The sequence below is a fragment of the Lepisma saccharinum genome, chromosome 7, assembly GCF_977018435.1.
Source record: "Lepisma saccharinum chromosome 7, izLepSacc3.1, whole genome shotgun sequence".
Classification (NCBI taxonomy): Eukaryota; Metazoa; Arthropoda; class Insecta; order Zygentoma; family Lepismatidae; genus Lepisma; species Lepisma saccharinum.
Window position 1 is genome coordinate 94,083,859 of NC_139235.1, and position 13,655 is coordinate 94,097,513.

Sequence of the window (13,655 nt, forward strand, 5' to 3'; positions counted from 1 at the left end):
AAACTGATGAGCGCGAAAAGAACAACCGCCAAACGGACTAAGCGCGAAAGAAACAACCGCCAAACGGATTTAAGCCAGAAAGGAACAACCGCCAAACGGACTAAGCGCGAAGGGAACAACCGCGAAACGGATTAAGCGAGAAAGGAACAACCGCGAAACTGATGAAGCTAGAAAAGAACTACCGCCAAACGGACTAAGCGCGAAAGGAACAACCGCCAGACGGATTAAGCGAGAAAGGAACAACCGCCAAACGGACTAAGCGCGAAAGGAACAACCGCCAGACGGATTAAGCGAGAAAGGAACAACCGCCAAACGGATTAAGCGAGAAAGGAACAACCGCAAAACGGATTAAGCGAGAAAGGAACAACCGCGAAACTGATGAGGCGCGAAAGGAACAACCACGAAACTGATAAGCGAGAAAGGAACAACCGCGAAACTGATGAAGCGAGAGAGAAACAACCGCGAGAAATTGTCACTTTCGCGCTTAATCCCTTTTGCGGTTTTTCTGGCGACCTTCAGTAACTAGTCTTGATATAGTTTATCGAGACCATCGTCTGACAGTCTTGACGAGTGCGAGGTGCTCGTTCGTAAAATAGAGGCGTAGTCGAGTCTTCCGAGACTTCAACAACTTAAGGTAAATCAAAATTGATTCACTATGATATTACTAATTCAGACATACCAAGTGTTCGAGACTCTGAACCGAGAACTAGACAAGAATTTGTAACTTCATACGAGATCGAGAAAGAGCCGTACGTATTCGTTCATAAAGAGTCGAGGTTGTAGCAAGTCCCGTCTCAATACTACGTCTCAATGAGCCTCTGTTGTGGCAAAATTTTATACAGTCCCGGACATAAGTGTGGAAGTAAATACATATTGGAAAGCAGATCATTGCAGGTTGGCAACCTGAAACACGGAGCGTATTCCCACGTTGGATAACATTGAGGATTTTGTTGTAATGACGGCGACAAATTAATTATGCTATCTGCAATTTTCATGACAGTAAATATACAGTAACGCCAGCACAGCAGAGAAATGTTGAAGTGAACAACATTAAAGGAATGTCTTCTAAACATTGGAGGGCAGCCCCCCTCCCCCCATGGAAAATGAATGGCCACCAAAAATTATAAACATTTCACACATAATTTCTATTTAGTCACAGTAATTTAAGTCAATTATTATAAATACAGTAGAGCGTCGATTATCCGAAGTAATTGGGGGACATGGGTGTTCGGAAAACTGGTTTGTTCGGATAATCGAACTGTACATGTTTATTTGCCAAAAAGAAGTACTGTACAGTAAATTTATTCATAAAAACAGGCATCTCTTTAAGTATTACAAAGTAACGTACAAAGGCAACTTTAGTAGGAATATATAGTATGTGGTACAGTTTATTAAACAAAAATATGTACATATTACATACGCATTTTGCATGAACAATACATACACCGACAGAAGTGTGCTGATTGTTGAAACACAGCGACTGGCGGCTTGGCCGGTCAGCAGCGCCTTATGAAGGCCCCATTAGAAGCAATGTTCCGCCAGCGGTGGCTCAGTGCGGCGACTACTGTGGGAAACTTGGTTTGGGAGTGAGGGGGATGATGGACGGTAGGGTGGGAGATTAACAGGTGCGAGCGAGTACACAGTTCGGTTAAGCGGTCGTTCGGTTGACCGACGTTCGGATAATCGACGCTCTACTGTATGTTTAAAGAACTTTACAATTACGGAATGAAGTAGTGTATTTCGAGGATGCATCGCTATTATGGTGGAAACTTTACCTTCCCTGCCACCCCCCTCTCCTGGAAAAAAAATCCTGCGAGATTCGGCTTGCAGATATGTATCGAATAATTTCCTTATGATATGGAATTTTTTCAAACAGACTTCATGTTATTCTTGAACTTGTTTCGTATTATCCTATTACTGTACATAAGAATCAAAACAAATTATGAATTTTCCCAGCACACTATTAATTGTAGTTAGATGTCTTTTTATCGCAGCATACGTAGCCCGAAGATCAGAGTTGAATAGTTTCCCAAATGCTCGCATGGCGCTGATGCAGTCAGAGCTGCCACCTCTCGGGCAAGCAGTGAACTTCGTCCTCTGCGAACGCTCAACAGCACTGAAAACATATTTTCGTTATTATTCTTTTTGTCATCACATTTTTATTTATTGTAATTGATTAATGTTTTATTAAACGTTACACAGTATCTAAAATGCCAGGATTTTTCATGTATCCAAGTAGTTGCCTTTGGTACAGTTGCATGCACTAATATTACCCGGCAAATTGTCCAGGACTTTATGCATCCCATTCTACTAGTGATCCCGGATTCGATAACAGGCGGGCAACAGCCAGAGGCAACGGGAGTAGATGGAATGACAGCTCAACGAAGGCATCTTTGGCCGTTTCTGAAATGTCTGTGAAGGTGTAGTCAAGTTCAAATGTACGCGGACAAAATTGCTCGGTGGTAATATCAGTTATGCTGGCGTACGTGGAGGAATGGTTAGCACATCGCGCTACGATGCCAGGGGTCCAGGGTTCGAATCCTGGCGTGGGCATGGATGTTTGTGAGTGTCCTTTCATCAATTTAATCATATCATCACTCATCCTCATCTTCGCTGTTAGTCAAAAGTGTCAGAAAAGCAAAGTAAAACAAATCAATCAAGTGAGCAATAGTACCTATTGATTTCTCTTGCTATGATTACGTCAGTTTGATTTCTTCTTCTTCTTTATATACAGTTATTTCTATACAAAATAATATTTAACAATATACAATAAGGAGTTTTGACAGGCTCAGTGCGTTTCATAATAATATTATTTCGTTGTGATCACATTATGTGTTAAAAAACAAGCTTCTCAAAAATGCTTTTTCTCTTGTTCCATTCCAGCAATCCTACTTGATGCAATTCGGCTACCTCCCGCAGTCGGATCTCGAAACGGGGAACCTCAGGACGGAAGAACAGCTGAGGGACGCCATCAAGACTCTTCAGGTGAGCTTTCCCGAATTTTTATGCATTTTTGATTGATCATACATAGATCAATGCATTTTTATACACAATATAAAATCTGGTCCATTTTTAAGGATAAACTATAATGTGATGCATTTTGTGGACAAACTATAGTCCGATGAATTTTTATGGATAAAATATGATGCATTTTCATGGATAAAATATAATTGATTCATTTTTATGGATAAAATAGTCCGATGCGTTTTTATGGATGAAATATAATTTGATGCATTTTTATGAATAAAATCTAAATCGATGCATTTTGATGCAATAAATATAAACGAGGCACCAGTTGACGCAGTTAATTTGTGTAACTTCCTTTTCAAGAAAAGGTTGTGACCATGGCGTCTGAATTTTCAAATTCAGCTCTAATTTTTTTTTAATACTTCGAGTTCGTTTAGGAAATGTTCATTACCTTATTTAAATAAGTACCGTATGTGTTTTCTAATAATATATCATTATAAATGTTTGTACTGTTGGTAGCCGAATTTTAAAATTGTGGCAATATGGTAGACACGGCCATGTATTAGAATGCACAGTATAGTTTTGTTCGTGCTGTTACGAGTTGAGCCTTCTGTTGAAAGGCCGGTCAGTCGCAAGAATTAATTACTTTTAATCCAATCTCGTGTTAATTAATGCATTAGAAGTTTCAAGGTCTCATTTCAAAGTGTGTAGCTTTATCTTAGTTGGATTCTTGGACAGAATTAGAATAAAGGGCTGGTGCGTGGATTATTTTTAGTTTTGCCTGCCCCAGGTTGTAACTCGTCTACGCAAATCCAACGAGCAGCAGCTGAAAAACGTACCTTCTGTTCTCTGTATATTTTTTCCTAATGCAAATTTATTGATATGAATCTTAAGTAAATTACCATGTCATAAAAGAAGTTGGTTAGAACACTTATTTATGTAACTAAATCCATGGTGTCCTAACGAGAAGTGTTCTAATATAAGCAAATTCCAACTTTTTTTTCAAAATGGCACGTATCCTTTTGGTGTTAGAACAAAACAGTCGATTGTCTAGTTTTTAGTTGAGGCAAATTGAACGTGGCAGGCAGCGAAGTAGTCAGCATTGTCTGGAGGGGAGAACATGCAACTTGCGCTCCACCTGGTGTCATGAGAACCAAACCAAACCCCGTCAAGTAGCTCTTCATGATGCCGGGCCAACATCATGGACGTCATGTCATGCATTAATACCGTACTGGTGCTTATATTTGACTCATGCTTGCTTCTGTTTTCACTGTTGTACTGGAGCATGAACGTTTGAAATATCATATTTCCTTTCAATCTGAAGTCAGCTCAGGCCCGTAGCCACAATTATGTCCAAGAAGCGGAGGAGCTCAGGTGTTGTCAGGGGGAAACTTTATGAACCAAGTCCATTTTAAAAAGTTTAACAATATTATATGAATGTAAATTATGTGTTCATTAGGTTAATAAAGAACACAGAAATATCTAGAAATATATTTCAAATACATACAGTTCATTTTCAATATCTTGCATAGACCCCTTCTTCCCACTCATAGCTAAAGCTGAACGAATGTTATACATTCACTCGTCGCTGCGAACAAATTTTACAAAATAGTTTTACCGAACTTTAGAGGGGTTTGACGGCAATGCCAGGGAGGTGAGCCCCCCTGGCTCCTGCCTGGCTACGGCCCTGAGTCAGCTGAGTGATTAATTGTAATGGAAAGTGTAATAACTTTCAAGTTATAAGTTTATTAATAGTGAAGACTATAACGTCTAAAGTATTTTTTTAAAAAATATATTATTTATAAGGTCGAAAAGGGAATTTTTTGGTACACAGCAGGGAAATTTCCCTCTGGGGCAGGAACAGCACTGCTCTCGCTTTTTCCCTATCGTATATGACACCAGCCTGTTTCTACTCACTGTAGGTCTGAACTCATTTAACTCTCATTATACTTTCAGGCATTCGCGAATTTGACAACGACGGGAATCATGGATTCGGCGACGCGCGGTCTCCTGAAGAAGCCTCGGTGTGGTCTCCCAGATATCGCCACCAGCGAGTTCAGAAGCAAGAGGTACATCCTGCAGGGGCAGAAATGGCACACCACCAACCTCACCTGGAGGTAAGTGCACTCAATGCGTTTCTCAAGTCGTTCGTGTGCAGCTAATTGTAGACTTGCAGCCAAACATCTTGTTAATAAACGCGTTCTGAACTGTCGGCTGGAAATCGACTGCATTCGCGCGATGTCAGTAGTGTAAAAGTATATAATACTATCTCGATAAATGATGAGCCCCCCTCAGGCAGATTTGGCTACACTTAAAACTAGCTCAAGATGTGCATATGAGCTTATTGCTCAAGTGTGGTACTCTGTCTAACCCAAGATTTTTGTAAAAATGCCCTCGGGAATTTCCCGTGAAATGATGAGCCCCTTCAGATTGATTTGCCTACACTTACAAAAGCTACATCTGTGAGATTGTTGTCCATAAGCTTGTTAAAAATATGCCCCTCTTGATATTGTTATGGCTACACTTAAAACTAAGCCAAAAATGCTCATAAGAGCTACCCACATACACCCACACCCACCCACATACACCCACACCTACCCACACCCACACATATTTACTTCCGGTCCACTTCCGGTTTACTTCCGGTTAAAGTTCAATTGGACACCAGGCTCAACTTGTATATCTAGTACTAAGACAATGCAATATGCAGAGACTTTCTAGAATTGCTCTGTGACTCATTTCTTACATCATAAACATATGATTTTTCACCTATAAGAATAACACTACATATGGTGTCATCAGGGAGTGTATCATGGAATTCACAGATAATTTTAATGTTTGTCCTGTAATTAACCACAACTTGTTTCCTTTTTGAGGTGTTGATGACAAACATGGGTCTCTGTGTTTTGAAGTCATCTGGTGAGTAATACATGTCTGTATTCCCGGTTGTAACCCTTTTGTATGCTGTAAATGCCTCGTATAATTTAAGAAAATCATCCTTGGACATGTTTAAATTATAATTTTCTCTGGGGAACACCTCATTTCTGCCATTTTTAAGATATATGTTTTTGATGTTGCAGTTATCAAATTTACTTGAATTTTTTTTTTGATTATTGTGTCTCCCAGTTTGAAACAGTACCACCACAAAATCTGGCATGTCATATTGTATACTGGAGAATGAGTTTGTAGCATCAAATTCATAATAGCTTCCAGTGGCAGGCTTCTGCACACATTGATATGTATAAAATTGTAAAGGCACCTGTGGATTTTTTAGGATATCTGTTTTGTATTTAAGAGCATAACTGGCCTCATATTCAACAACCGGGATTCTTAGCTCCATAGTCTGAATAAGGCATTTGCCTTCATCAGGTAGGGTATTAGGCAGAGCTGCCCCAGTAGAATTTAATGTACTGTACCTCATCAAAGCATTATTATCATTGGCAGCTCTTCTAAATGTAATTCTTAAACCACCCTTCCACATAATATCTTTGTAATCTGAGAAGAATCCTGGCAACAGGCGCATTGGGAACAGTACTGTTTGGCTTTTAGATATTATTTTATCACCAGCCTCAAATCCACCTATTTTGTAGTAAGAAGCCTCGGTTTTGGATAATTTTAGTGTGGCCAAAGCTGTAGAAGTAATATCAGGGTAATCTACTCTGTTTATAACAACACCATGTTTTCTGATCTCAATTTCAGAGAACAGATGTGGCACAAAATTGTCTACCAATCTTATGTTTGAGTTAGCCGGATAATCTGTACCATCGAGCTTTACAACATTAAATTTGATGTATAGGTCTGCTCTGTGAGGGTGTATAAAGCCATCTCCTACATCAAGATCAACCTCAATCTCTGTGTTGGCTTGATTTAAATTTGCAAAGGTCCTCCTGTTTGGAGGGAATGATTGTAGCTCATAACTCTCAATATTTTCCATTTTTTTTTGTATGTATTTTTATTTAAATATTAATTTCTATGATAGCAGTTGTTGTGGCTCCAGCAAAATCAACTAATTCTTCTTTTTCATTAGTGACCATCAATTCAATGTTATCTATTCTATTATGGCACACAGGAAAATATAATGTTGGTGATGGAGTGTAGATGATCGGTTCCATAAATTCAGAGTTAGGTTTGAATGTTGCAATGATGCCAGTTTGTTTGTGAGTGCCTATGCCATTTGATTTGGTAATCATACCCTCGGCCACATTACAGTGAATATTCAGAGTTTCTATAGCTAAGAATTTAGGTATATTAATAGCAGTGTGTTTGATGGCTGGTTCAAGTTTTGTGTTGTTCTCAAATCCTAATAGTTCTCCTATAGTACCCAGATCTACAGTTTCTGTAGCAGACACAATTTCTACTCTGTGAGTGACAGAATTTTGAGTTCATACTATACCTCTGGGTAATTGAGCATTTAAAGTAGACAGATTATACTGCCCTGGAGTGATGACAATTTTTTGATCCCCAACTGTGATTGTGTTGTTATGGTGTGTAATATTAGGGATCAAGTACATGCCATAAAATGCTCTGAGAGCTATTGTGTTGGGATATACTATATCATCATGTAATCTAAGTTTCAATATTGAATTTTGGCTGGTGAGATGGAATACTCCCATGATGCTTCAGATACCACAAGGCTTTTTGAAAATTTTCAATTGATGGTTTATTTATTTGAGACAGATATCTAAGAACAGATAAACACAGATGTCCACAATTACCATCTTTGAAATTTTGAACACGGGCATTATTGTAATAAAGATTAGTTGATTTTAGACATTTTACTAAATTTTCAGGTGGAACACCTCGAAATGAATCAAACACAAATGCCTCATTGTTTGAATATTTAAGATAGCAGATTCAGTGAGTGCCCTGATTTTTGTTCTTATCCAAATTAACTGTGCCACACTCTTTGTTGAGTGGTTGTTCTGGTAAAGAATCAGACATGTACACACCTCTAAAATTTTTGATGCCCAGTGGTTTGATTAAAGCTTCAATATCTTGGTTTGTAAGCGGCTCTTGTTTTTTTTAAACTTATTCATGGCTCTCTTAAGACCTTTGCCTTGTTTCTCTATGGCCAGATTATGGCGCTTCAATTCATCTAATTCTGCCTTATTCTTTTTGGCATCTATTACTGTTTTTGCTATAGCAGCTGATCCCCCAGCCAAGCTCCCAACAGCACCAAGTGCTGCTAAAATAGCTGGGATACTAAATATGAAGCCACCTGTATGCAATTTTTTTCTAGATTGCTGTAATTTTTTTAATTGAGGGGTACTAAGTAATAATTTCATACCATGGCGCTTGGCAAGACAAGAATTTTTTTCTTGCGCTGCTTTTTAGTTAAAAGACTATCAATAGTTTTAAGAGATTTAAGACCTGCATAAGGTATCTGATACATAACACCCTTGGCCTTCATCCTAGATTTATTTTATACATATTCTGGGTTTACATAGCTTAATTAAGTGGCTTAAATTTATTTAATTTATCACAACCCCCACCCCAGTTTTTGTTTGGTGTTCATAGCTATGGTGGTCCCCAATGCTGCTATTCTCTCACCCAAAGAAGCATTTGTGCTAACAAATCTACCAAATGCAGCCTCTTCTAATTTCTTGTCTGCAACATGTCTCTTCTCAAGATCGGTATGTGTGTTGTATGCTATGTCAGTGTCTCTACAAGCAGCATCTCGAGGATTAACACCAGGGTCACCTCTGTTTAATCTATGGTCCAATTTTGTACCGGGACCACAATACTGATAGCCTGGTATGTGTAGTTCAAATGGCAGCTTGTTTATGATGTCATTAACCAGCCCCCGACCGTCAGAGATATTCCAAAATTTAGGTGGTAGAGTATTAATATTTTTATAAGATATCCAATGCCTTAGTGTCATTAACTATAAAATTAGACAATTTGGTGCTTATCATGTCCATAATTCTAACCTTTTCATTGTAAAAATTGTGGTTGCCAGCATTTTCTTCCCCAGCTATGACCAGCAACCTATCTACAAGTTTCCTGACATCATCAACCCACACAAATTCTTTAGGCAGGGTGTTGTATTGTTTGATCCCACTACCTGTCTTGATCTGTGACCATATGGGCTTGATTAAGTTGTTGTATTTTGCTCCACTGCTAGACTTGACTCTTTTTTGTGTGGGATCATTGTTCTGGTATAGAGCATCTGATTTTATTAATATTTCTTTGTAATGCTCATAATCTTGATCTGTATAGTTGCCAGGCCTTTTCCTAGTCATCAGTTCCCACAATCCAGGTGTGCCAGGATACTTAACAAAACACCTCTTTCTCCAAGATGAGATTCTGAATATACAATTAGATCATCTTCCATAAATGTTACTCTGAAATTGCCAATTCTATGTATGATGCTACCATCAACCTCTGTGTCAGCATATAAACCAAACACCTCATCTTTGTTGTCTTTAGGTGTGCTTAAATATTTTTGAGCAAGAAGACCCAATTCAATAGGATCCTGAGTAGCTTCAATTCTTCGAGGAGGAACAGGACTAGGTGTATGAATACTAGAAAGTGGGGATGTTAGATAATCTAATATATTCCTAGCAGCTACAGGTACAAGCTCAGTGATCAAATTTTGATTTTGCTCTGTAACAGTTTTGATATTTTTACCTAATTCACTAATAGCATCAATAATAGGCTGTTCTGTTTGCTTGTGTTGTTCATAGATTCCTCGGTTCTCTGATTTCCATCCCTTAAATCTTTTTACAAGATAATCTCTTAATTTAAGATCATCAATGATTGGCCGTTTCATGGTTATTTATATATGTTTCAATGTCTAGAAAATTGTTGATTTTATTTCTGTATTTACCACTATTGGGTTTCCTTGTCATATCAATTGTGACAAACCCATAGCTGTCCTGGTTCCAGCACCTACTGCAAAACTTGGAAAAATCATTGTAGCTCAAGTCCCCACCTACATATTCATCATGTATGTGTTTGAGGTTGGTATGATCTTGATGAAACACACATATAAAATTGCTGTTGTCTCGGATCAGCTGCTTCGGTATTTTAGAAAAAGTTTGTGCCAGGTAGAAGCAATCTATATATTTGTGTCGGCCCTGTGTAAAAAAATTTCTAACCTTGTTTTGATTATCCAGTATAATGTCATCAAACACAACAACAGAATTATCGAGACATTCATGGAGTGGCTTAACATCTGATTCAAAAGTGGCTATATCCAGTCCATCATATAGCTTCATCAGCTGCTGATATTTTAATTGTTCCAAGCTCTTAGAGAAAACATACAAGTGCCTGTTTTTCCAGTCTAACCAGTTGGGTGCCAATAAAAAATTATCAATCATTAGTGTAGTTTTACCACAAGCCGATGGTCCAACAATAAGACATCTACTATTATCAGGCAACAGCTTGCCATTTCTCTTATTCTGCTGTTCGGGCTCTGGTAGTCTCTTTATAACATCCCAGGTGTTCATAGTATCACTTTGTCTGCCTCGATCCAGCTGTGTTCTGGGAGACCTAGCCATTTCACCAGTATCTTTTTGCCTTTTCTGCGGATGATTTTTTCTATAAGATATGTGTCAGGCTGCTTAGTTTTGTTGAGTTCTTCTTCATAGAACCTGCCTTTGAGAATTTCTCCTCGATGGTCTTTTATTATATATGTGTTACGGGTCCCAGGTTTAACTTGAACCACTGTAAATAATTCAGTGCTCCAGTTTCTGGTAAAGCCTCTTTTGAATATGTGCTTATATTTGCTGATTCTTACTTGATCACCTACCTTGTATTTGGCTTTTCTTGTTGTTGGCTGGTATCTAGGATAATAAACAGTACTGATCAATTTTTGCTCATCAGATGAAGTTACCTCAGAGGGTTTCATGTTGATTGTGGAATGGACCGAGTTGTTATATCTATCTAAAAGTTCTGGTAGGATACTGAGCCATTTATAATTACCTTGAAGGGTAAATTGTTTATACATATGATTTTTTAGGGTTTTGTTGAATCTTTCTACAATAGAGGCCTTGAGATCACTGTAACTCGAGTAATGTTGTATTGACTGGCTTTTAATAAATTGTTGGAACACCAAATTATAGAATTCTTTGCCATTATCTGTTTGTAGATAGCGCGATGATCTTCCACTCTGATTGATGATTGTCCTGAAAGCTTCTGTAACACATGCTCCAGTCTTGGATTTGAGTGGCACAGCCCAGGCAAATTTTGAAAATGTGTCTATGACAGTGAGTAGATACTTGTAGCCCTTGTTGATCTTGTCTAAGTTTTTCAGCTGTCCACTTGCCATCTCAACCAAGTCACACTGCCATAAATCATCTATGCCTTTTGTAACCACTGGCAGTCTGTCTGTGTAATTCATCAACAATAATTTGTCTAGACATAGTATGTAAAGAAGAATATTGCAACTATAGGGTGTTCAGCAGCTGATACTACAGGATTTTCAAAATATAATTTGTCTCCTATTTGTATATTAAATTCAAGAGAACCATCATCTTCAGCATAAGCTGTCTCTAATGCATTGGGGTCTGTAAAATCCTCTAACTCTACACTGGTGACCTTTGGTTTGTTGTCAGCATTAGTTATTGATAAAGTAGGGTAGTGGTGAGCCTGTGGTTGTAGCCAATATTTGATTTTGATTGGTCTCAGTGTGCCTCCAACAAAAAACTGGTAATATAATTGTGCAGGGGACAGCATATACAGTTTGCCACCTGGTGTAAATGGTGAATCATATTCTTTGTTGGGGATACTGTACAATTCAAGAATTATTGTATGCTTAGGATTCTCAATTAGGCCAGTTATTTCTCTTTCTGCTGTAAGCAATCTGCTTATTACAGATTCAAGGTGCTCATTGATAGTCCTAACAATCTCATCGTGCCCTGGTTTAATTCTTATGTCCACAGCAAGTTTTTTGTATTGTTGCACAATCTCTTGAAGCTGTGTGGCAAAAACAGACAGAGCATTTGCTTGGTTGGATTCCATGGTCCCTAGCTGTTGCTTGATGTTGGCTACAATTTGCTGTAGATTTTCAACAACAGCTAATTTTGAATTTTGAGCAGTAAGATCATGGACTTGTCTTCTGATATCCTCAAACAAAGCATGCAGTTCATTAATATGTTGATTGGTTGGTAGAGTGGCCACTGTCTGAGTAAGTTGTTTGATCTCTGTCTGGATATTCTTGATATCTTCTGATTTCAATATGCGATTCACAGCTCTCTTAATATTTTTAAGTTCCTGTGATGTAGGCAGATTTGCTACAGTATTCTGCAAAGATTCAAGTGCCAATTTCACATCATTTAATTCAGAAGCATCAGCCACACTACGCATAGCATCTTGAAGCAGAGCTATGTCTGCCTGAGTAGGTGTTGATTGTTGTAAAATTTCAAGCTTTGTTTGGATATCATCGATCAAGTGATGAAAATGAGATAGCTCAGATTCAGTGTTGAGGTTTTCAAGTTTGGTGAATTGTTGCTGGACACTGACAAGGGTATCTACAATACCAGGCAGGCGAGATTCTAGACTTTCTTGTACATTTATCAGATCACTTTGCACTGCTGCTATGGTACCCTCAAGGTGGGTTATGGTACTCTGAATTTTTCCAAAATCTTCATATGTCTCAAGTTGCAGCTTAATGTTGGCTACACTGCGAGTTATAGCACTCAAAGCATCAGAAGATGGTAAGTTGTTCATAAAATTTTCAAGTGTCTCAATTTTTTCTTTAACCTCGGCTATAGCATTGTTCAAGGGGTCCAGATTAGGTATCTGTAGTGATTGAATCTGTTCCTTTAGAGTGGAAATTACTAGATCAAAATCTTCTTGTGACTTTATGCTTTTGACAATTGTTTGGAGCTGTGTGTGGACATTATTAATCTGTTCTTCTAATTGTTGTTTCAATTGCTCAGAGTTGGTAGCCTGAGTCTTAAATTTGGCTTGAAGAGCTGCTACAGCCTCCTCTAAACTTTGAAAATTATCTAATGTAGCCAAGTCAGTATATTTTTGAAGCAGCAATTTGAGTTCTGAGTCAATTTTAAGAAGAGGGTCCATGCATTGTGATTGTAAATTTGTAATCTCTAGTTGAAGACTGGCATTCAGTGTGGTTTGTAAAGCTTGTAAATCACTTCTTAATTTTTTTACTCTGACATCAAGCATCAGAATCTCATCACTGTGATCTTCATGCCTTGTATGGCCAAATATATCATTAGGCATTTTTGTTTTAGTGGTTATTTATTATAAAATATCTAATTCTTAATTCTATAAAAAGAGGTATAAGCTTGTCATAGGATCCTGGGACCTCAATATATAAACAATCACCAGCAGAAACAGTATATACAGTGCCAGAAATCATGTTTGAGTGCTTAATTCTATAAATATTTCTCCCTATTGAAACCTTGACATTACCCTCGGGAGTTGTAATAAATTGTAATTGACCACCTACAGGTAATTGGTAATGATTTAAATTATTATTAAATATGTATAATGTTTTACCTGTTTAATCATCAAGATCTGTAGGTATGCTGTTCAGATGAATAATTAACAAACCACTTAGTTTAGATATCATAGATTGTATATCAAGAGAGGGTGCTGGTGTTGGCAGGTCCATAATAGCCTGTTTTTTGAACCCAAATAAGTTCATTGGCATGTTTATTTATTTCAAATCATGCTCTGTAATTGGGCATTGATTACCACTTTTCAAATCACAATGACCC

The 13,655-nt window shown here is 37.9% G+C and overlaps 1 protein-coding gene across 3 annotated transcripts in view; it reads left to right on the forward strand.

The window, feature by feature from the left end:
* Mmp2 (Matrix metalloproteinase 2) overlaps positions 1–13,655 on the forward strand; it is a 322,043-nt gene that overhangs the window by 164,896 nt on the left and 143,492 nt on the right. For all 3 annotated transcript variants that reach the window (XM_083125661.1, XM_083125663.1, XM_083125662.1), the window contains 2 exons: positions 2,884–2,985; positions 4,924–5,084. In XM_083125661.1, coding sequence (XP_082981787.1) covers positions 2,884–2,985; positions 4,924–5,084 — 263 coding nt within the window. The remainder of the gene's footprint in view (positions 1–2,883; positions 2,986–4,923; positions 5,085–13,655) is intronic.